The sequence below is a fragment of the Zootoca vivipara genome, chromosome 1, assembly GCF_965207765.1.
Source record: "Zootoca vivipara chromosome 1, rZooViv2.hap1.1, whole genome shotgun sequence".
NCBI classification, from domain to species: Eukaryota; Metazoa; Chordata; class Lepidosauria; order Squamata; family Lacertidae; genus Zootoca; species Zootoca vivipara.
In genome coordinates this window covers 67,536,602-67,561,173 of record NC_142582.1, presented here as the reverse complement: position 1 = coordinate 67,561,173, position 24,572 = coordinate 67,536,602, and the positions used below count along the sequence as shown (strand labels likewise).

The following is a 24,572-nucleotide window of genomic DNA, read 5'->3' as shown; positions in this document are numbered from 1 at the left end:
TTCCATTTAAAAATCAGCAAAATGGACAAAACTAAAATAAGGAGCAGAGCCAGCAGTCTTCATCAAAGCTATCCCAATCAGGGGATAAGACAGTCTTCAATAAGACAGCCTTCAGTAAATATCAGAAATCACTATAGAGGGGTCTGGTGAACCTCTGGCAGTAGCTGGGCCTCTTCGAAAGACCTCAGAGGGTAGGCAGAATCATGGATCATAATCTCATGAATTGTTGATGGTTACCACTGTTTATTTATTTGAAACATTTCTGTACCACTTAATTATTCATATTTCTAAGCGGTATCTTTAAAAAAAGATCCATAGAAAATAAGACAATAAAACAGTAACAATTTATCATAAAGCCAAACTGGTATTCCCTGGTATTCACTGGTATTCTTCCTACCATGTTGTCATAGAAATGGTGTCTGGATCAGACAGAGAGAGCAGTTTTTAAAAGCTGTAGGAAGTAGTAAGGAAACTTAAAGTTGTTCTTGGAGTGCCATTCTTCTCCTTATGCCTTGCTGTTCTAGGTTCATGTCATCCATTGAGGAGCCCCATATAAATTATGTTATGTTAGGTAAAATATTTATTTGTGTTGATGATTTTATTGTCTGCTGTTTCTAATGCCTGTTTTTATTAATTTATAATGAATATTTCATACTATTAAATAAACTGCTTAGAGATATTTTTATTTAAGTGATAGCTAAATCTTGCTAAATAAATAATGAATAAAGGTTTAGAAGTTATAGTTGTGGTCAGGAGTAAAGGGACTGAACTGATATGTTACTACTGCAAGCACTGATTGCACATAGGTCAGTGTAATGCCTGTGGTCTCAGTACAGCCTTGGAATGTGTAAAATGAATGTGCTTTCCTGTGGAGTAACTTCAGCCTAGTCTTCCAAGCTGGAGAATATGATTTGAGGTGGCTTTGACACTTCTCTTTGTGGAAATTAATTCCTACTAGTGTATGGAATGGTCTCCCTCAGGAGCTTTTGGACTTTCCTTCCTTGGAGGTTTTTAAGCAGAAGTTGGATGGCCACCTGTCACGGATGCTTTAGCTGAGATTCCCGCATTGCAGGGGGTTGGGCTATAGGACCCTTCAGGTCCCTTCCAACCCTACAATTCTATGATTCTATGAGTCAACTTCATGCAAAACAATTTCCCCCTTTTATACACGGATATGACTGGTATACAGAATTCAACGAGGCCTTTCTTTTCCCTCCCTCAACAGAATGTGTTTGTACAACTTTCATTGGCTTTCAGAAATGATAGTTATACTTTGGAATCAAGAATTAACCAGGCTGAGAGGGAGAGGAATCTTGCTGAGGAGAACACAGAGAAGGAACTGGATCATTTTAAAGTTGCTATTACGGTAAGAAGACCACGGTGAACATTCACTGCAGTTTACGCTTGCTAGAATTCAGTGAATTTTGATAGGTATTTTGAAGGCTGCTGCCAAATATGTCCCCAAATCCTATGTTATCATTAACTGTTCAGTACTCATATTGATGATCAGCCAACTTAAATATCTAAAATGGCCACATTTCAATTCTGTGCCTATATCTAGAATTTTGTGTTCTGTGGTAGGTTGATTTTTAAAGTATCAATTTTGCTGTAGGTGGTACTGAATGTTGCAAAAATAATGTACTCTTGGAACTGCAGTCATACCTTGGTTATCGAACGGCTTAGTTGCCGTACAAATCGGCTCCCGAACACCGCAAACCTGGAAGTAAGTGTTCCAGTTTGCGAACATTTTTTGGAAGCTGAACTTCCAACGCGGATTCTGCTTGCGTGTAAGAAGCTCCTACAGCCAATCGGAAGCCGCGCCTTGGTTTTCAACAGTTTCAGGAGCTGAATGGACTCCCGGAACGGATTAAGTTCGAGAACCAAGGTATCACTGTGCTTTTTTAACCAAACAAAAGGGGCATATTGTTTATCAGTGGTGTAATAGGTGCAAAATACCAGACTTCACTAGAGGGGGGGGCTACCTTGTGGTCCTCCATAAGTTGTTGGACTCCAACTCCCATCAGTCCCAGCAATCAGTAGTAGTCCAGCAGTTTCTGGAAGGTCATAGGTTATCTACCTCTGCTTCACAGTAAGTCCATTAGAAGCATACACTTCCAAGTCAGATTATTCTACTGAGTTCAGACTCAAGGTCCCTATGTCATGGAGCTCAGATCTGTTCTTCAGTCTCCTTTTCTGTACTCACCATTCCTTCTACTTTGGGTTTCAATGCTGTTGAAGAGGGAAAAGCAGTGTATGTGCTAGATGAAAGCAGCAGAATTCTGCTAGGTAGTTTACCATTTATTGCAGAGAGGTTTGGCATCATGATTGCAAATGTTGTTTATGCATTAATCCTGCAGTGTTTCCTGGAGTTCCCTTCCTAAACATGGAGGAGGTAGTTGCTGTTCTTTACTATTTATGTTCCTGGGCAGGGAACTGCTGAATACTTGACATCATACAGTGAAGAATGTGTAAACTCATGCCTAAAAAATGCCCTAAGTAAATCCACCTAAAGATAGAGGAAGCAAGGAGTGAGGAATTTCTGCAGGAAGTCCATAAATCTCTTTATAACCGTTTATGTATACATATTTTCTACTTCAGAAAAAGAGTGGGCAAAGCAGTTCTTATTTGTTCATGCATTTCTTTCTCAGGTAAAAACTGATTCAAACATGAAATATTTGCAGCCCAATCCAAGCATGTTTGCTTGGGAGTGGAACCCATTGGGCTTGGTGTGTCTGGGATTGCAGACTTAGCTACAATGGAAGCTGCACTCCTGTGCATGCTTGCCTATGGGTGAGCGCCACTGGACATTGTAGGGCTGAAATGTGGATAGATAAGTACAGTGGTGCCTCGCTAGACGAATTTAATTCGTTCCACGGGTCTTTTCTTATAACGAAAAATTCGTCTAGCAAATCCCATAGGAATGCATTTAATTTTTTTTTTGAATTTTTTTTTTTGCCCATAGGAACGCATTAATTGAATTTCAATGCATTCCTATGGGAAACTGCGATTCGCTAGACGAATTTTTCATATAATGAATTCGTCTAGCCTAGCGAGGCAACCTCTGCTCGAAAAATCCTTTCGTCAAGCGGAAATTTCGTTAAGCAGGGCATTCGTTAAGCGAGGCACCACTGTATGCAATTGTGCTGCAAAATAGATGTAGTAGAGACTGGTGTCGTGGTGCATTGTCAATTCGCACATTTTCACAATATAGGAATTACTCTTGTTGGGAATTACATGAAATAGGTTGCTTTGCTAAAACAATTTCCAGTATGTTTGCTTCCACTGCCATCAAAGTGCAATGTCATCTAAGAAATATGCTTCCTTTCTGGTACTGTATTTTTCACCTACACTGACTTTTTCCCTCCCATTCAGCCTGAAAATTGTTTGGCTTCTCTGTTTGATTTTCTCATTTAAATGGGAAATCTGATGTGTAAATCTTGTGTTTATGAAACAAGGGCTATGTTTGTTGGATGTATATCTGAAGCTGACTCATGTTCAGGAGTGCAGCACTTTTAGAGTTGGATGTACTATACTGAAACTAGGGTTGCCATACGTCCGGAATTTCCTGGATGTAGCCGATATTCAGCCCTCGTAAACAGTTTCCTGGCGGAAATTGCTTAAATGTCCAGATGCATGGCAACCCTAGTTTCAGACACATGGCAGCCCATGCCGGTAGTGTAGATTTTGGCAAATTTCATTAAAAAATAGCTCCACAACTCATATATTTTTGAGATTTCGCAAAAACAGCTCAACAACTTTGGGCAAAACTAAAAAAGCTCATCAGCAACTTTTGTATCCAGACTTTCACTTTTTAAAATGTGGCAACCCTACTGAAACAGCAGGATTCACTTTACATATCTCCAATTTCCAATAGTAGAAAATTGCTGTTTTACTTGTTTACTTTACTTTTACCACTGCCCTATTTGTTTTGTGATGAAAATACTCTTCTCAATGGAAAAATGTAGAAAGGGCCCACTGCTGGCCTTAAACAAGTATCAAACTTTGAAAAGGGAGAGGTTGGAGGTGATTACAATGTAGCAGAAGTCCTAGTTTTCTTGCTTTCTAATTTGCTTATCACAATAATTATTCTGCCTCTGGTTAACCAGACAAACTAAACTGTAGGCTGGTATGCACATGATTCTGATGGACTGCATCTCAAATGCAAACCCAGTCATTAGACTGGCCAAGAAGGGTAGCACAATGAAGAAGCTGAAGATGAGCTAATTGAGGATTGTAATGTTTACAATATTTTCCACTGGAATTTTAAAGCCTCATTGAAGGATTATCTGTGCTTTTAAATAAAAATAAAAATGAACAAATCCTTGCTTGCAGTCAACTTTTCATTACTCTTCATTGTTTAGAGAGCTGTGAGATTAACAAAGCACAAATCATATCTTGCTTTAACCAACAAACAATTTGTAGATCATAATAAACTTTTTATCTTACAAGGGCAGAAACCCACTCTTTAAAGCTGAAGCACAACAAATGGCAATTCAGGGTTTCAGTGGATTGTCCGTTGCTCTGATTCAGCTTTAAAGAGTGGGTTTTCATGGGGAAATCTCTGGAGCAAAAGAAGAGTGTGTGTGGACACAGAGTTTTAAAGGATGGACTATGCCTGGGAAGCACAGAGGAAAGGTGAGTGTGGGTAAGCCCTTGTTTCATGATAGCATGAAGTTTGATTCTTTGTAGTCAAGAGGTGTAATGATATCTAGAATATAAGATCTTGATTTGATATCTGTAGTGGAATTTCAAGCCTTGTTTAGGTTTTGGAAACTGTAAGTAGCTATACAACAGAGGGACCTTTTAATGTATGTTGTGCAAGAACTTTCTGTAGTTTTAATGGACCCAAGGAACCACAAAGGTGGATAACCCTAGAACTGTAAAACCACAATGACTTCATTTGCTATACATGCTCCTTGATTTGATACATTAGTGCATGCTCTCGCTTCAGTCTTCAGCTTCCTTGTGGCATCATTCTGAGCACAGAGACATGTACCAGAGATTGTTGGAGGATATGGCAGTGCTGCATCGTCTGGCCTCTAGATTATCTAGTCGAGCGGAAATGGTTGGAGCTGTTCGCCAGGTAAGACTCTTGGAATCAAATACCCTGCATTGGCTCTGACTTAACTACTTGAAAAAAACAAAGTTTTGTAGGAAGCGTTGGCTATAGTCAGGAGAGACAAACATGGTCCTAAAGCAGAGTAAAAATCTCATACCCTAAGGCTGAATGTGGCCCTCTGGGCCTGCCTCTCTGGCCCTTGGGACTCTCCCCGGGCCACACACCCTCTTCTCGTGGAACAGCCTTCACTGACCCTGCTCCACACCTGCTTGAGGTGCTTTTGTCTGGCTGGAATGGGTTATCAAACTGTGACCATGCCTCTTGCTTGCCTGGACAGAGGATAGAGAGAGGTCCATTGAAGTCTGACCAACTGCAACTCCCTAAGGTTTTGGACAGATATTTTGTGAGACTTTCTAAAGATCCTTTTAATTGCAGATGCCAAATACTGAACAAAGGACTTTCTATGTGCATAGCATATCCTTTACCACTGAGCTGTGGGTCTTTGCACTCCGGCTCTCTAAAGCCATCATTTCAAAAGCTAGCTGAAGATCTGGAATGGGAGCTGAAGTGTAGGTGGGTTCCCACAAGGCAAGACACAGTGATAACAGCAAGAACCTTTATTGACCTCACAGAACTGGCCAACAGGGGCAAAGCAACTGCTTATATACATTTCTGAAGGCCTTGGCCACTCCCACTCCCAACGTGATTGGCTGTCTAAACTTCCAAACTGCAAATCATGACTAAGAGTTTAAGGGCCAATGGCAGAGGCCCAAATCTTGAAATGTTCTGTGATTGGATATAACAGTGTTTCTCAACCTTTTTTGGGCCACGGCACACTATGTTCTATGAAAAAAATCACGCGGCACACCAACTCTGTGCCGCCCTATATTTAGTTTAGTTTGTCTATAGCCCCTGCTTTTTGCCCAAACGGGCCCCATCCACCACCCAGCTGAAGTTCCCAAGCTGCTTGAAACCCACAAACGTTACAATCCGTCCCTAGTCCAACATTTACTTGCAAGTAAACCTCACGCTCAGTTCGGTGGGCCTCAGTCCCCGCCGCCCAAGCAAGCATCGGCATTCAACCTGACGACGCAAAGCTAGGCATTTCTACTCGGAAGGAAGCGCCGCTGAGTTTTAGTGGGGCTTGCTACCTGGCTAGTGGCTGCAACCGGATTGCAGTTTAAATCGGATTTGCGTGTGCAAGCCGGTTCCGCGGAGGCCATTGGGACATTTCTTCTCAAATAATTGGGATTCGGCACATCTTAGGACACATTTACACGGGAGGAAGAAAATCCCAAGGGAAGCTGGCGCGACCTCAGCCTGTAATTTGCCGCGACGTGCGGCGAAGAGAAGGGCGATTTGCATTATCACGTGCCTGGCAGCCGCCAATAGTCATCGCTGACCCGCCGCAAAGGAAGCCGGCTGGGTCACAACGCGGGCACTCGCCTCGCGTCGTGACCCGGCTGGCTTCCTTTCCGGCGGGTCAGCGACGTGACAATGCAAATCGCCCTTCTCGTCGCGGCACACCAGCCAGCGTGTCGCGGCACACTAGTGTGCCGCGGAACAGCGGTTGAGAAACGCTGGGATATAATGTATTGAATCAGAACACAGGGGCTCAGAATCCTTAGACTAGACTCGGGCAAGCATAGACCACTGAATACATAACAGGAGCCACTTAGGAAATTATTGCTAGAGGTGTGTCTGTACAGTTTTCTCAGGAATTTCCCTTTAAACTGATCTCAAGCCATACTTCAAAATTACTACTTTGGTTCAGGAGTTTGCTCTACCCAGAGGCGGCCCAATGAGAGGGATTTAGCAGTCATAGGAAATAATGCCCCAGTGAGGTGGGGTATCCTGACATCCTGCAGAGGAGCTCATAGGGTAAGGGAACAAAGTAGGTTGGTTGCTTGCAGCACCAAAGATAGCTCCTTGTGAGCAACTGAGTTCCCTTGAGCTCTATCTTTAGTCACCTCTTCCTGGGTAAAGTTAGGGCCACACCTGTGCCTTTGTACTGTAGCCAGGTAATATGATGGTGTTGTATTACCGTATTTATTCGAGTCTAATGCACCATTGAATCTAATGTGCACCTCAATTTTCAAAATCTTAAAACCATAAAAAGTATTTGCTGGAGAATGTAAATGTGTCATTGAATCTAATGCACATCTTAATTTTTGCAGCATAATTTGGCCAAAAAAGGTGAGCATTAGATTCCAGTAAATAGGGTATGGGGACGCGGGTGGAGCTGTGGTCTAAACCACTGAGCCTAGGGCTTGCCGATTGGAAGGTCAGCGGTTCGAATCCCCACGACAGGGTGAGCTCCCGTTGCTCGGTCCCAACTCCTGCCCACCTAGCAGTTCGAAAGCACGTCAAAGTGCAAGTAGATAAATAGGTAGCACTCCGGCGGGAAGGTAAATGGCGATTTCGTGCGCTGCTCTGGTTTCGCCAGAAGCGGCTTAGTCATGCTGGCCATATGACCCAGAAAAACTGTCTGTGGACAAATGTTGGCTCCCTCGGACAGTAAAGTGAGATGAATGCCACAATCCCAGAGTCGTTCGCGACTGGATTTAACTGTCAGGGGTCCTTTACTTCTTAAAATATGGTATATTGGAGTGTTTGTGTTTGTGTGTGTGTGTTTATTAGCCGTCATCTTTATGAAAACCACCCTAGTAATATAATAATACAGTCATACCTCATGTTACGTCCGCTTCAGGTTGCGTGTTTTCGTCTTGCGTCCCGTGGCAACCTGGAAGTACTGGAATGATTTACTTCCGGGTTTCACTGCTCACACATGCACAGAAGCGTTAAATCGCACCACGCACCTGTGCAGACGCGGCACTTTGAGTTGCGGGCTTTTCACATTACAGGCGGGCCTCCGGAATGGATCCCATCCGTAACATGAGGTACCACTGTAATAATAATAATAATAATAATAATAATAATAATAATAATAATAATAAATTTATTTACACTCTGCCCATCCGGCTGGGTTTCCCCATCCACTCTGGGTGGCTCCTAACAGATGAAAAACAGAATAAAACATCAAATATTAAAATTTTCCCTCAACACGCCTTCAGGTGTCTTCTAAAAGTCAAGTAGTTGTTTTTTTCCTTGACATCTGATGGGAGGGCATTCCACAGGGTATCTTTTTAGATGCATTTCTAATAAATAAATGAAAAGTTGTTATAAATGCCCTGTAGTAGAAGTGGGGTTGTTTAAAAGTAATATAGACAGTTTTACTTTACTTGTCTTACTCAGGCATTCTTCTAGCTTGGTCTTCTTAGCTACCCACTTATTAGTGGGAGTTAAGATGTACCCAAAGGTTAGTGGTAGGGTCTCTTTATGAGTACAATCTCAGTCTTGCTAAAACTGAGGTGATGTCATGCATTTCTTGTTGAAAACATACTTCTGTGCGATGCTTGATCTCCTCCTTGCAGGAGAAACGCATGTCAAAGGCCACTGAAGTTATGATGCAGTATGTGGAGAACTTGAAGAGAACATATGAAAAAGATCACGCTGAGCTGATGGAGTATAAGAAACTTGCCAATCAAAATTCTAGCAGAAGTTATGGCTCACCTGGTAAAATAGTCTCTTCTTCCCCATCACACAATATTTGAAAGCATGTCTTTATTGCTGTTGAACTCATAGTTGACTACTCTCAAATCAACATAGATATAAAAGGTATTTGACAGAATATAATTAATTACAGCAGTTGAACAAAGTTGTGTATCTCGATTGTTTTTACGTATTTCGTTTAAATCTGTGCACAATATTCTATTAAATAGCAAAAGTTAGAAAATCTGATAATAGATCGTAATGTACTGAATTGAACATTTCCCAATTTCTGCACTTGTAACAAAAAGAGACATATGTCCTAGTCTTAGATAATATGCTGTTTTTGCTTTGAAAGCACGTTTGTTTTAATATAAAAAAATTCTTACTATTTTAGTACTGGCAATGCATGTCTGTTTTCAAACACTAATTCTTATTCTTACTTTTGTTGGCTTTGTTTTACTCTGGTACAGAAGATGGTGTGCCCCGTACATCAAGATCCATGTCTCTTTCTGTTGGAAAGGTACTCTTCCAAGTTTTAAAAAGCTTTAGTTTAATAAGTTTTTTTATAAAAAAAATCTCAACCACTTAGATTCTCCTCGTACTCCAAACAACTTGCTCATTTTCCTCCCCCCCCAAGCACTTCCAAAATATTTCCCCACAGCTTGAAATGTAGCATTCAGGAAACCAGTTCACATATAAAAGCTGCTGTTGCAGTAGAAAGTCAACAGGGAGGCAAGTACAGTAGCAGTAGAAGTCAGGATTTTCTAAGGAGAACTGGCACAAAGCTTCAATCAAAATTGGGTCCCAGCATGGCTACTTTTCTTTCAGAACAAAAGTATGTTGTTGTTGTTGTTTAAAAAAGGATGTGGAGCATAATATGTAGTTTGGCCTTTAGAAATCCATCAAACTAAGTTTACTTACCTAAGGTTACAGTCATAAACATACTTACTGGGGAGCAAGTCCTACTGAATGGAATGTAACTTGCATCTAAGTAAACACGCATAGGCTTGTGCCATGCACCACATGCAAACTTTGGTGTTTCACGCTTTTTAGGATTTAATACTGCAGGGTTCATTTTTGTAACTGGCATACAACTGGTATGCAAATGGGCATACTAGAAAACTACTGTAACAATTCTTTATTAGTTATCTGCATTACAATAGAAATAGGGTGAAATTCAGTTATATCCACACACTTGCACAGTGGGGCTTATGGTTTCTCTCCTTCTCCCGCTCCAGCCCCCTGCTTGTCCCAAAATCTGCTCCAGAGGGTAACCCCCCAACCCTTCAGAGCAGGTCTTTTTGAGCACATGGGATTTGCAGGGGGAAGGAGGGGAAGGAAAACCTCAGCTGCATGAGTGGGTGCTCGTTCACACTCATTTTATTTATTTATTTTTTAAAACATTTTATTTTCAAATTTTATAATCACAATATTTTATAAGTTCAATACTTTTCCAAAGATACAATATAGACTCTCTCCCTCCCCCCCCCCGCCACCACCGCTGCTCCCCTGGATTTCAATTTTCTGCCCCCCTGATCTTTTGCATCTTATTTTATTTCTCCAAACTCTTTGTTTTCCCTCTTATTCATCCTAATTTCCAATTATATGCTTTCATAAATGTTACATCAAACCTGCTACCGTTTTAATATATTTACAGTGGTCTTTTAAATACTCTATAAATTCCTGTTCAAACTTTTTCTCATCTTGATCTCTGATTGTCACGGTCATCTTTGCCATTTCAGCATAGTCCATCATCTTAGCTATCCATTCCTCTTTTGTTGGTACCTTCTCTTCTTTCCACTTCTGGGCAAGCAACATTCTTGCAGCTGTTGTCGCATACATGAATAGTCTTATTAAGTCCCTTGGTATTTCATCCTCTGTTAATCCAAGTAAAAAGGTTTCTGGTTTTTTGTCAAAACTTATCTTAAACATTTTTTTCAATTTATTGTATATCATTTCCCAGAAGTCTTTTACTTTTCTACAGGACCCACACTGTCAGATTTAACCCCTTAGAATCAAACTATGAATAAAGGTCACTCCTGAAAGAACTTCCATACCCATGGTTTTTTTTCCTTTTTTCTTCCTTTCCCCTAATTCGCCTGATAAGCAGCCTATGAAGATAGCACTTGGAATCACTTATGTAATGAATTGTTGTTGTTATTATAGATGCCTCGAAGACGAGTCAGTGTTGCTGTAGTTTCAAAATTTGAGCTCCCTGGCCAGTCACCTACTGCATCGCCAATACCTTTGATGCCATCCCTGGTAAGGTTTTTCAAATTTCTAACATTCTAGAGAAACCAAAACTTTAAAGAAAAACCTTTGCACACAGGTGTGACTGTGTCGCATTTTATAAATATGAGGCTATTTGATACAACAGTCATATAAATGGGGGGGGGATAGATTCACATCAGATCTAAACTATGTTGATACACAGACAGAGGTGAGAAATATACTGTTAAACAGAGATGGGGAACCTGCGGGCTTCCAGATGTTGTTGGACTACAACTCCCATCCATCACTGACTATTAACCATCATGGCTGTGGCTGATGGAAGTTAGAGTCCAACAAACATCTGAAGGGCTGTAGGCTTCCTGTCCCTTCTATAGAGGAGGTATTTAGAGATGTTCTAAACAATACTGGGTTTCCTGTACGCAGGAAAACACCTAGTTTATGTTTGGGGGCCGTTCAAATTTTTTTTGTATGTATGTTGAGTACACCTTCATGTAAGAAACACAGTTGTGTTGTTTGGTACTTGAATGAAATTGAATGGACATCTTTATCCACAGTCTGAGTCATCAAATGGAAGAAGCAATCTGACATCAACTCCTGTCTTATCAGCGCTTATAGAGAAGTGAGTTAACAAGTATTTACTATATTGGGAATTGTAGAGCAGATAATTCCTGCTGGCATAAAAAGAGCTTTTTTCCTTAAAGAGTTTAAGTTGATGGAATAAGATCAATATCTTGCCAATGAAGGTAGATACTTTAAATACCTTGCTCATCTGCATTATTTATACCTGTTAAAAAAAGTTAACAGACAGTGTCCATGCTATAACCCGGCAGTTACATCTCTCAAAAAGTTATCTGTACCCATCCCAGAATAATGTGTATTATAAAAGGTTAATCCAATGTTAGTTGTACTCAGAGTGTTGTTGTTGTTGTTGTTTAGTCGTTTAGTCGTGTCCGACTCTTCGTGACCCCATGGACCATAGCACGCCAGGCACTCCTGTCTTGCACTGCCTCCCGTAGTTTGGTCAAACTCATGTTCGTAGCTTCGAGAACACTGTCCAACCATCTTGTCCTCTGACGTCCCCTTCTCCTAGTGCCCTCAATCTTTCCCAACATCAGGGTCTTTTCCAAGGATTCTTCTCTTCTCATGAGGTGGCCAAAGTATTGGAGCCTCAGCTTCACGATCTGTCCTTCCAGGGAGCACTCAGGGCTGATTTCCTTAAGAATGGATAGGTTTGATCTTCTTGCAGTCCATGGGACTCTCAAGAGTCTCCTCCAGCACCACAATTCAAAAGCATCAATTCTTCGGCGATCAGCCTTCTTTATGGTCCAGCTCTCACTTCCATACATCACTACTGGGAAAACCATAGCTTTAACTATACGGACCTTTGTCGGCAAGGTGATGTCTCTGCTTTTTAAGATGCTGTCTAGGTTTGTCACTGCTTTTCTCCCAAGAAGCAGGCGTCTTTTAATTTCGTGACTGCTGTCACCATCTGCAGTGATCAAGGAGCCCAAGAAGGTGAAATCTCTCACTGCCTCCATTTCTTCCCCTTCTATTTGCCAGGAGGTGATGGGACCAGTGGCCATGATCTTGGTTTTTTTGATGTTGAGCTTCAGACCATATTTTGCGCTCTCCTCTTTCACCCTCATTAAAAGGTTCTTTAATTCCTCCTCGCTTTCTGCCATCAAGGTTGTGTCATCTGCATATCTGAGGTTGTTGATATTTCTTCCGGCAATCTTAATTCCGGCTTGGGATTCATCTAGTCCAGCCTTTCGCATGATGAATTCTGCATATAAGTTAAATAAGCAGGGAGACAATATACAACCTTGTCGTACTCCTTTCCCAATTTTGAACCACTCAGTTGTTCCATATCCAGTTCTAACTGTAGCTTCTTGTCCCACATAGAGATTTCTCAGGAGACAGATGAGGTGATCAGGCACTCCCATTTCTTTAAGAACTTGCCATAGTTTGCTGTGGTCGACACAGTCAAAGGCTTTTGCATAGTCAATGAAGCAGAAGTAGACGTTTTTCTGGAACTCTCTAGCTTTCTCCATAATCCAGCGCATGTTTGCTATTTGGTCTCTGGTTCCTCTGCCCCTTCGAAATCCAGCTTGCACTTCTGGGAGTTCTCGGTCCACATACTGCTTAAGCCTGCCTTGTAGAATTTTAAGCATAACCTTGCTAGCGTGTGAAATGAGCGCAATTGTGCGGTAGTTGGAGCATTCTTTGGCACTGCCCTTCTTTGGAATTGGGATGTAGACTGATCTTCTCCAATCCTCTGGCCATTGCTGAGTTTTCCAAACTTGCTGGCATATTGGGTGTAGCACCTTAACAGCATCATCTTTTAAAATTTTAAATAGTTCAGCTGGAATATCATCACTTCCACTGGCCTTGTTATTAGCAGTGCTTTCTAAGGCCCATTTGACTTCACTCTCCAAGATGTCTGGCTCAAGGTCAGCAACCACACTACCTGGGGTGTACGAGACCTCCATATCTTTCTGGTATAATTCCTCTGTGTATTCTTGCCACCTCTTCTTGATGTCTTCTGCTTCTGTTAGGTCCTTACCACTTTTGTCCTTGATTATGGTAATCTTTGTACGAAATGTTCCTTTCATGTCTCCAATTTTCTTGAACAGATCTCTGGTTTTCCCCATTCTATTGTTTTCCTCTATTTCTTTGCATTGCTCATTTAAGAAGACCCTCTTGTCTCTCCTTGCTGTTTTTTGGAAATCTGCATTCAGTTTCCTGTATCTTTCCCTTTCTCCCTTGCATTTTGCTTGCCTCCTCTCCTCCGCTATTTGTAAGGCCTCGTTGGACAGCCATTTTGCTTTCTTGCATTTCCTTTTCCTTGGGATGGTTTTCGTTGCTGCCTCCTGTATAATGTTACGAGCCTCCATCCATAGTTCTTCAGGCACTCTGTCCACCAAATCTAAATCCTTAAACCTGTTCCTCACTTCCACTGTGTATTCATAAGGGATTTGATTCAGATTGTATCTTACTGGCCCAGTGGTTTTTCCTACTTTCTTCAGTTTAAGCTGGAATTTTGCTGTAAGAAGCTGATGATCTGAGTTACAGTCAGCTCCAGGTCTTGTTTTTGCTGACTGTATAGAGCTTCTCCATCTTTGGCTGCAGAGAATATAATCAATCTGATTTCGATGCTGCCCATTTGGTGATATCCATGTGTAGAGTCGTCTCTTGTGTTGTTGGAAGAGAGTGTTTGTGATGACCAGCTTGTTCTCTTGACAGAACTCTATTAGCCTTTGCCCTGCTTCATTTTGAACTCCAAGGCCAAACTTGCCAGTTGTTCCTTTTATCTCTTGATTCCCTACTTTAGCATTCCAATCCCCTGTAATGAGAAGAACATCCTTCTTTGGTGTCATTTCTAGAAGGTGTTGTAGGTCTTCATAGAATTGGTCAATTTCACTTTCTTCAGCTCCGGTAGTTGGTGCATAAACCTGGATTACTGTGATGTTAAAAGGTCTGCCTTGGATTCGTATCGAGATCATTCTGTCATTTTTGAGATTGCATCCCATTACAGCTTTTGCCACTCTTTTGTTGACTATGAGGGCCACTCCATTTCTACTACGGGATTCTTGCCCACAGTAGTAGATATGATAGTCACCCGAACTGAATTCGCCCATTCCCTTCCATTTTAGTTCACTGATGCCCAGGATGTCAATATTTATTCTTGTCATCTCATTTTTGACCACATCCAGTTTACCTCCATTCATGGTTCTTACATTCCAGGTTCCTATGCAATATTTTTCTTTACAGCATCGGACTTTCCTTTCGCTTCCAGGCATATCCGCAACTGAGCGTTCTTTCGGCTTTGGCCCAGCCACTTCATCAGCTCTGAATCTACTTGTACTTGTCCTCCGCTCTTCCTCAGTAGCATGTTGGACGCCTTCCGACCTGAGGGGCTCATCTTCCAGCGTCATAACATTGATATGCCTGTTGTCTTTGTCCATGGAGTTTTCTTGGCAGGGATACTGGAGTGGCTTGCCAGTTCCTTCTCCAGGTGGATCACGTTTAGTCAAAACTCTCCACTATGACCTGTCCATCTTGGGTGGCCCTGCATGGCATAGCTCATAGCTTCTCTGAGTTATTCAAGCCCCTTCGCCACGACAAGGCATTGATCCATGAAGGGGGTACTCAGAGTAGACCCATTGAAGTTAATTGACATGACTAACTTGGGTCCATTCTGTTCTGAGTAGAACTTAGATGGATACAACCTAAAGTAATATCATGCTGAATGAAGGCATTTAAACATGAGAATAACAAATGCCCAGCCCAGCCATTGTTTCAGGTTTTGTCGAAAGATTTTTCTTAAGAACACAGGATGTGCTTGTGTTTTGGAACTTCATGCATGAACGTACTTCCTAGAAAGTTTACTGTATATTGGCAGCTTTTCTCACAGGGCAGAGCGCTTGCCTTCAGGAAATACAGCACATTTGAAGGAAATCTCTTGCTGACATTTCGGAATTATGATTAGTGTTTTGTTGAAGGGTCCAAGATGATGGCTGTGTTTATGTAAAGTATCTAGCTTTTCCACAGCAATGAGAATTTCAGTGGAGTTTTTCCAGGATCATTTTTATTTAGAGGTGAGAGAATTGCTGGAGTTGTAGAATATCCCTACAAAATCTCTCTTCCCTCATGTGCTGGCAGCCAAGCAGCAATCAGAAAGCAGCAGGTCTGCAGGTCTCTGACATCACCAAGGCGAACCCCCAAGTTGTTCTTGCATAGCCTCTGCTTTCATAACAGACAGGGAAGCTTAGCATCAAGCTGCAACCCTTTCCTTTGGGACCATGCCCTTTGTTTCCGTCTTTTGAATTTTATTAGAATGTACGTATATTGTCTGGCTGTCCAGACCAGCCGAGCAGGTCTGAAAGAACACCTTGTGTTAGTAAAGCTGACCCAAAACAACCTGCTGACTGAAGGTGACAGTGCTGTCACTCTGTTTGTTGTAGAACTAACTTAGCCAGAATGTGCACTCAGTTTTGCAATAGGGGCTCCAGAGCGTGTCAACATGGTAAGTACCAAAACAGAGAAGATGAAATAGAATTGGTTAGGCAAAAGTTATGAACGGAAAAGGGATTTCAGAGGGGAAGCACAGAGCACACAACAGATCTGAAGGTGTGTACACATAATGGCACTTTACCATTTCAAGTAATTGCAAGGGAGTATGGCATAAAATAAAAAGGGATGAGAAAGGAAGAGGAAAATTCAAGGCAATTGTTCTTTCGTAATACCCTACAGGGTTATATTGGGAAACTACAGGAGGCAGTTCTGGGAAGGGAGGATTCAAATGGCAGCTTGACCCACTGAGCTTTGTGGTATGTAATATTCCCACTAAAAGACCAACTGGGCTGGATCAAGTGTTCAGTCCAGCTGTGTTTATAAGGCTTTGTACTGTGTGGACGTCAAAGACCCTCCCAAAGATCAAGAGACCCATAAGTGTTCTTGTGGGGGTACATAATATTAGATGAGATAATAAAGTTATCTGTGTTTAATTTAAAATTTACTAGCGGAAAATCAAATGGGGACCCTGAGAGTGAACCACCTCCTTCAGCACCAGTACAGAGTGCCTTGGAAGAGATCAGCCCAGAGACAAAAGCCAAAATAGAAGAAGAGGCTTATAACAAAGGGTGAGTATGTATGCATTCTGAATCCTTAAAGAGGGAGGCTACATTATGGGCAATTTATTTTAATTATTAGCTAGTGCAGTTGTGTATGGATTCCTCTTGCTTTCATGAATTTTATAGGCTGCTATGCAAATAAATGATTTGCAGAAATGTAGACTCTTTCTAATAATAATAAATAATAATAATTTTTTATTTGTATCCTGCCCTCCCCTGCCGGAGCTGGGCTCAGAGCGGCTAACATCATATTAATAACACAATATACATAAAAACAAGCAATCAATCGATTAAAATGCATCCCAAAATTAATTCAAATAAATTAAATTTAAACTAAACAAATGGCAGTCCTCAGGTTAAATTGAAAGCGGTTAATACTCGCCAGGACCAACTGTTTCCACTGATATTATAAGGACCAGTGAGTGGGCTGGGAAACCTCTTTTGTGCTTCTTCTTATACTGCAAATATGGCATTTCCAAAACAGAACAAATTAACACACACACACACACACACACACACACACAAAATTCAGTGAGATGATAGTCACATTTCATTCCCTTGTTTTCTTATCAGTTTCCGTTGCCATAGCAGTTGTGCATCTACTTTTAAGCAAAAACAGAAGGGCACCATGTATTCAGAAGGCTAATAACAATTAAGTTGAGAAAAAGAATTAAACAAAACTGTAACCAAAGAGGCATGATTCACACCACAAATTATGCCTAGTGATTCACTGAAAGTCATTTGGCTCATATATTTGAGTAACAGAGCCAGTTCCAAAGTAGGGGCTTTGTTGTTGGTGAGACAACTAGAACCCTGAGGTAATGTACGTGGTGTGTGTGTGTGTGTGTGTGTGTGTGTGTGTGTGTGTGTGTGTAGCATATAAACCAATAAGACACAACTTCTGTTAATTTTAAATATATACAACCTCTATTCATGTTTAGAATTCCATAACAAGTAGGAAGGTTAGAATTCCCCATTTAGAATGTGCCTGTACTACAAACACAGTGGTTTTTTATGTAACTTGGCTCCTGCCTCTGTACCACTAGGACTGTTAGCCCAGGAAAGAGACTGAATACTTCTGCTAGCAAATACAAAGTAGCTTCCCATGGTCTTTGGAAGAAAGCCACACCACTTAAACCAGTTTGAAACTGACTTGGATTCCACATTGCCCAGATTATTTGCAGTTATCACTAGTGCTTAAAGCAGGCATCCCCAAACTGCAGCCCTCCAGACGTTTTGGCCTACAACTCCCATGATCCCTAGCTAACAGGACCAGTTGTTGGGGAAGATGGGAATTGTAGTCCAAAACATCTGGAGGGCTGATGTTTGGGGGTGCCTGGCTTAAAGAGTAATGTTATAACCTCTACTATGCTACTAGAATCTATCAATCTTGACTGATCTGAAGAGTTTATCATAAGTGTCTTCCAGCATTGATAATTGGGATAGGGGGACTATGGCCTTTATAGGTGTCACCAGCAAGAGTATATTGTACGATTTAACTTGCAGTCCCTGGAAGAGCAACTGTGTGGCATTTTAGCAGGGACATGTTCTCAAAATAAACAGGACTTACTCAGATCTCATAATTACATTTAGCTATAATTATGTGTGGGTAGTTTGCATGTGTTATTCTCACCTTCTGTTCATCACGATTCATGGATATCCAGCTGAGCCAATTCCCCTCATGGTGGAGTATTCTGTTTGCTTTTGTTGGTAGTATTCCCTGTTTATCAAGGCCAGCCCATTGATCATGAAGCAAATTTCAGACCCAGCTATTGTGTTTGGATGAGATTGTATTTTGTCCTACATTTAGTTGGGAATTATTTTCCTTATTTTTGGTAAATTCTGTTTTACATTTGGATATTTCTAAAGCTAGTCTATACAGCAATAACCTCTCAGGTCAGATTTAGGTGACATTATAATACCCTTTGCATGTTGATCACCCACAAGGGGCTCCATGAAATCAAGGGGCAGTGGAACCGTACGATTGGCCCTGCCCTGGAAGCTGCATGGCTACCCACTTGATTCAAACTTTGAGAGAAATGCCATACTAGCAAACAAACAAAGCCTTCCTTCACTCTGCTTTTCCTCAGTGTTCTAGGTTTGTTCAAAATACATACCTTATTATTATAGAATACCTGGGTAACTTGGAAACCAACCTTAGATTATCAGATACATTTTTTAAAAAAAAATAGGACAGTGACAATGGTGATATCAAATTCTGATTTCTTAGAATCAGGAGCAAGTACAGTAGAAGCATGAGGCAGACTTAATAATGTCATTGTGGTTGTTTAATTTTTTTTGTCTGAGCCATGCAGCATGAATGAATTACGCTCTTTATTTAAAAATGAAAAGGAAGAGTACATGTGTCTTTTTTCCTTTCTTTTTTCCTCTTAAAGTTATCAGGAAGGCTTAAAGAGAACCAAAGAACTTGAAGAACTGAAAGAAGATGATGAAGAGAAAATAGACGAGAGCCCCAAAGAATGTGTAGCAGGTGAAAGCGACGATGAAATCAGCAAGCAGCACAGGTGAGAAAACAGCCGGTGAGGGGGTCAGGAACCTGTGGCACTCCAGATGTTGTTGGACTTGAGCACCCATTGATTGAGCCCACCCAGCATAGCCAATGATCAGAGATGATGGGAGTTGTAGTCAACAACAGCTTGAGGGCCACAGGTCTCTCCTCTGATTTAGAAAGTGAATATTAATTTGTTTCATTAAATGTGTGTTGCCTTCTGGCATGCTTTGGAGGTTGGTTCAGAAGTGTGGTAAAGCTACTCCAACCAGCTTTTTTAGAACAACTCTTCCAAGCAAAAATAAATTAATGGGCAACAGAGGCAAGGTTACTGTTGTTCCTGCAAAAATGAAATTTAAACAAATAAATTCAGGTTGGCATTTTATTGTTCATATGAGCCAGTGGGTAAGATTTATAAAGGCATTGTGACAAAAAGTGCTTTTATACATGATGTTTCAGTCACATTTAGCCTCTAAAATACATTTATGTTATATGAAGGAGAAAGTGAGGGATTGTGTAGGAATATCCTAGGGAGTTAAAAGACTCTGGGCACAGACTTATGAGGCAAATCTGCATAGACTATGCATATGCTATTCTATAACCGAAAATGCACACTGAAGCCAACTTTCTTAAATAAATAATTTTATTAATTTTATACTTATCAACAACCAACTTTCAGTCTTGCTGTCAGGACTTAATTTGCCTTAATTAAGATGCCAAGTGGCTGGGTCTTACTGGTACTGTGGTTTGCCTTGCTGTCCTCTAAGCAAAGTTTTGAAAAACATTTTTTGCAGGGGGGAGTGGAGGAGATATGGAGTAAGGTTACCACATTTTTTTCAATGAATCCGGGAACACTTTTCAACTTCATTGGATTTTGTATGGGGACCGATTTGTAAATCTGGGGACTCTCCCCGGGAAACGGGGACATCTGGTAACCTTAATATGGAGCCCAGCACAAAGGTCCTAGGGCTTGGGCCTACCCCTTAAAAACACCCCTAATAAATAATAACAATACATTTTTTTTGTATCCCACCCTCCCCGGCCAAAGCTGGGCTCAGAGCGGCTAACAACAAGAAGTAATACTCTTTACAAACTGATTTAGAACAAGAGCTGTTAGAATATTTGTGTTATCTATTTGTTTTCAATACTCTTAGCCTATGTTTTAAATGGTATAGCTGTGAAACCGAAGTCAAATTTAATGAATATACTGGCTTCCTTGACAGTCAGCTTCTCATTTAGTTTTTATTGGAACCTTTGACGGCACTGCTAATCTCATGATGAAAAATCTAAATGACTGTACATTCTATAAATATTGCATCTTTCTCCTGATGCCGACTGTTATACTTTTAATATGAATATGTCAATTCTCATCTCAAAAAACAAAAAGAGAAAAGATGTGTATTATAAAAGTACTGTACTAAAATTGAGACAAAAATAATGAACTATTTCATGTTCATGGGGACAGCTGTACCTTTGATCCTGTGGCATATGACCTAATGTGGATAGCAATCTGTACAGCTAAGCCATTCAGTCTTAAAAGATATGGTAGATAACAGATAACAGAACTACCTAACTTGTAACTTCTACATGCTTGCTTGATTCCTTTTCATTTTACAGCAAACTTGAAGTTGTTATCCACTATGTTCAAATACTGTACCCCAAACTGCATAAACACTGGAACGTGCTCTGGATTGTAGCTGCTGTTATTGTCATTTTTGCTATGGTGCTGGGAATCTCCAGTTTATACAACTACTTTTCCTCCTGTACTGAGTTGTCGGATGGGCCCCAAGTGAAAGCTACCTGTTCTGCTGTCCAGCAATACTTCTGGTGGAACTCAGGACTGCAACATGACCAGCGCACAGAATAACAAAAGCATGAATGGAGAGGAGAACCACTTAACGATATAGCAGTAAGCACCTGTTTGAGAATCGAGGTGCACAAAGCAGAGCAGTGCTTTGTCACTTTTGTGGTGGTTAAATGTGATCAGTAACCTACCGCTTAATTTCGTCTGTGCCATCAGACTTGTGAATGCCATGTGATTTTTATCTAGCCAGATGCACCAGCCAATAAATGCTGTTCTCTCTTTCATGCTAATTGTTATTTGATTGATGTGCCTGAATATCACTACATGAGAATATAAAGATAGTGTTTGACCAAAAACTGGGCATTGACATCTAGGTTATAGGTGGAGCACAAATCCAGTGCTTCTGAGGGATGTCACTCGCGGGCTTCTTCCTATATAAATGTCAGCATTGACTCATTCTATAAATTTAAGGGGCTTTTCAATTTATTTATTTTTAGCCCTTACCCTTATAATAGATTAGAGAATTGATTTCACAATCATAAGGAATTAGCAAAAGATAAAATGGAAAAATACTAAAGGCATTGTGTCCTGGCTACAAGCTGGACACAGGTTCTCAAAACAGGTTCTCAGCATGAATGGAAGCAGGAACATTTGTCACTCTATCACACATACAACATAACTCGCAACACAGTCTTTGTTACTTCACACATACTTTGTTCATTGTTTTCTTTTTGAATGGTTTCACCAGAGTTGTGTCCATGTGGTACATGATACACATGGTGGGGTTCAGTGGAGGTGCCCAATCAGTCACATACAGTCTCTATTATGCATACAGAAGACATGCTCTAGACATGCTCACCACATTGGTGATAACTGGTAACCCACTGTAAGCACGGCAAACTTAAAAGAACTACATTCCATTCATATAAGAAGGTGCGGTATATTTGCAGAGGAGATTTCTGTCAGGGAATATTTCAGCCAATGGAATGTAAACAACACAGAGTTGGTTTTACCATTCATGGAGCTTTCTGCTGGAGAAAGCATCTTGTGTGATGTTTGTGCTCATACTGTGCTAGCCTTTTGCACAAGCTTATCTAGCATTCTTTTGTGTTTGAAATTGATAACTTCTCTTGTATTGGAATTGGAGGCACACAAGGAAGTGTGGGAAGGATATTAATAGCTTTTCCTAGCTGGGCCTGAGTTCAAAACTCTGTTGAACACTTAGACATATTGTAGGAACTTATTCTTGCAGGAATCTGTTTTGTTTTATGCATTGAGAAGGATAAAGAGGTAGAGCCCAGTATAAACTTATAACTGATGTAATTTGATGCCTGATCATTTATCTTCAGTTTAATGAGCGTAAGAGTCTCAGGAAATAGAAGTGTGGTATGATTTTAATTTTGACTGAAGCAGCTGTTTGAAACACAACTTTGTGTGAATTTTCAGATATGTCTCTAAGCGGCTCCAGAAGAGTAAAATATTGTGATTAAGCACGTTTAATAAGGCTAGTGAGAATGTGTGTCATTTGATCTCAAACTGGAAGAGGGAAATTAAAGGGGGGCAATTAATCAAATTAAAGGTTTTTTGCTGGCTTTTGGATTAAATTACTTTGATATGGAATAGATACAATGTAGTTTTTCACTCTAGTGCAGGCATCCTCAAACTGCGGCCCTCCAGATGTTTTGGCCTACAACTCCCATGACCCCTAGCTAACAGGACCAGTGGTCAGGGAAGATGAGAATTGTAGTCCAAAACATCTGGAGGGCCGAAGTTTGGGGATGCCTGCTCTAGTGAAATATAGTTGAGGCACACCTTCTGCTACAGACAACCAGGAAATTAGGAATAACAATGGTATTGCAAAAACCCAAATCAGAAAACTATTTTATGTAAACTGCTTGATTTATTTATTTAAATTAAGTGGTCTATATATTTTGTTCAATAAGTAAAATGGAAAAGTTGACTCCCTAGACAGTGGAACGTTTTTTTTATGAGGTGATCAACCAACTTTACAAAATAAAATTCTGATATTAGTAGTTCATTTTGTTCAGCTATGGGCAGATCATGGATCTGCTCATAAATTGCAGGAGTGAGCTCCATGACCTTTCTGGAGTGAACACTCTACCATTTTCCTCCCAATCTTAACCACTGCTAAAGTTTACATTACCTCTGAACTAAACCACAGTTTGCTGCTAACCAGAATTATAAAACAAACTTCAAATCTCAGTTTCACTTTCTGTTCAATAGCAAACCCCAATTAGTATATTAACCATATTTAAAGTCAAGGCTGATGTAAACCTTAATCATGGTTAAAGCCAATGGAAGGAATTCATATATGAAGGTTGAGGTGTGGGCATGCAGGTGGGGCAGAGCATGTAGTCCCAAGTCCTTAAGCATGGTTAAGGCAGCATAAATGTTAAATCTTAACCAACTTTATAGGATAATACAAATGTAAGTTGAGAGGCAACACCTCATTCTGCATTTTCTTCCCTTACAATAATTCTACTGTGAAACCGCTGCATATTTTTTTAGTAGAATTACTTAAGATGCATAGCTGTTTCACTAATTATTGGGGGAACAGTTTAATGTATGGAGCACCTGAAGTGTCAGTCTTCTTGTTAACAGGATTTTAGACCAACCATGATTAAATTGTTAATAAGTATTGGCTAAATGGGTTACAAATCAGTGACTGTATTTTTTAAGACAAAGAAAATAATATGCAGTCTTTGGGGTCTTTCCAAAAAAGAGAGAAATGTTCTGTTCCTTTAAATTCGCAGGGCTCACGTGGCTACAAAGAGCGAGTCAGCAATCTTACACCATTCACACCAAAATAGGATTTTGTTTTTGTTTTTGTTTTTTTGTTTTGAAGTGCAATAATTTATTTATTTGGCTTTAACAAGACACATGTGTATTTTGTGCACAGCACTGATGTTTTAAAGTAGGTGGAACTCGAGAGGCACTATATTGTGTATCCTGTTTTAAATTTTGTAAAACTTTGCACAGGTGTGCTAGTATTGTACTGTATAGCATCACATACTTGAGATTTGGAAATAAAATATTGTTTCAGAGTCCTCTGTGTTGCTCATGTCATCTGTGACTTATTTATTCTGTGCATGGGCACTTAGGAATTCTATCAGAGAACACAAGTTGTATGTATGGAATGATTAGCAGTCTTTAAGAAAAATTAGGTGCTGAAATTTTCTTTCTTTCTCTCTACCCTGTTTTCAGTAATACAGGGTGAAGCACTCATCTTATCAAGTGTTCTTTTTGTACAAACACAAATTTAAATGGAAATGGAAACACAAAAACAATCGAATAAATTTAAAGGCTTCCATTATCCTTTTAAGTGCACTTGACACTGTGTAGTTTTTAAAGCACAGACATTTTTGAGACACAAGGTTTGCCTCTGGGGAACCCAACCTTGCAAAATCCCCCAACCTATAAATTTGTTTTAGCTTTTGTCATGTTGTTTTAAGATTTATTTGGCCCCCTTTGCTACATGATCACAGCCATTCTGTGATGACATAATGAATGGGATTTACTGGAGTTATCGTTTTTGGCTACATGATGGCATTACTAAGGAAAATAAAGTCAATAGCATTGCATCGTTGCCCTAGCTCAAAATGGCTGTTAGGTCAGTGTGGGAATAGAACATGACTCAACTAGGATGTCAACTTCATCATTTCTCCATTTTTCACTCTTACTCTTTCCTCAGCGCTAGATTCATGGCGGTGTGGGTGGTTCTGCCACACAGGGCATCAAGCCAAGAGGGCACAATATTGAGAA

The 24,572-nt window shown here is 40.4% G+C and overlaps 1 protein-coding gene across 7 annotated transcripts in view; it reads left to right on the top strand.

The window, feature by feature from the left end:
- IRAG1 (inositol 1,4,5-triphosphate receptor associated 1) overlaps window positions 1-23,854 on the top strand; it is a 97,420-nt gene extending 73,566 nt beyond the window's left edge. For 6 of the 7 annotated variants that reach the window (XM_088667360.1, XM_088667356.1, XM_088667379.1 and 3 more), the window contains 9 exons: window positions 1,226-1,366; window positions 4,952-5,083; window positions 8,494-8,635; window positions 9,082-9,131; window positions 10,778-10,873; window positions 11,398-11,462; window positions 16,366-16,485; window positions 18,873-19,001; window positions 20,603-23,854. In XM_088667360.1, the coding sequence (XP_088523486.1) occupies window positions 1,226-1,366; window positions 4,952-5,083; window positions 8,494-8,635; window positions 9,082-9,131; window positions 10,778-10,873; window positions 11,398-11,462; window positions 16,366-16,485; window positions 18,873-19,001; window positions 20,603-20,852 (1,125 nt within the window). In that variant the 3' untranslated portion in view covers window positions 20,853-23,854. The remainder of the gene's footprint in view (window positions 1-1,225; window positions 1,367-4,951; window positions 5,084-8,493; window positions 8,636-9,081; window positions 9,132-10,777; window positions 10,874-11,397; window positions 11,463-16,365; window positions 16,486-18,872; window positions 19,002-20,602) is intronic. The other variant, XM_088667367.1, reaches the window with a different exon arrangement.
- Window positions 23,855-24,572: the final 718 nt, after the last annotated feature.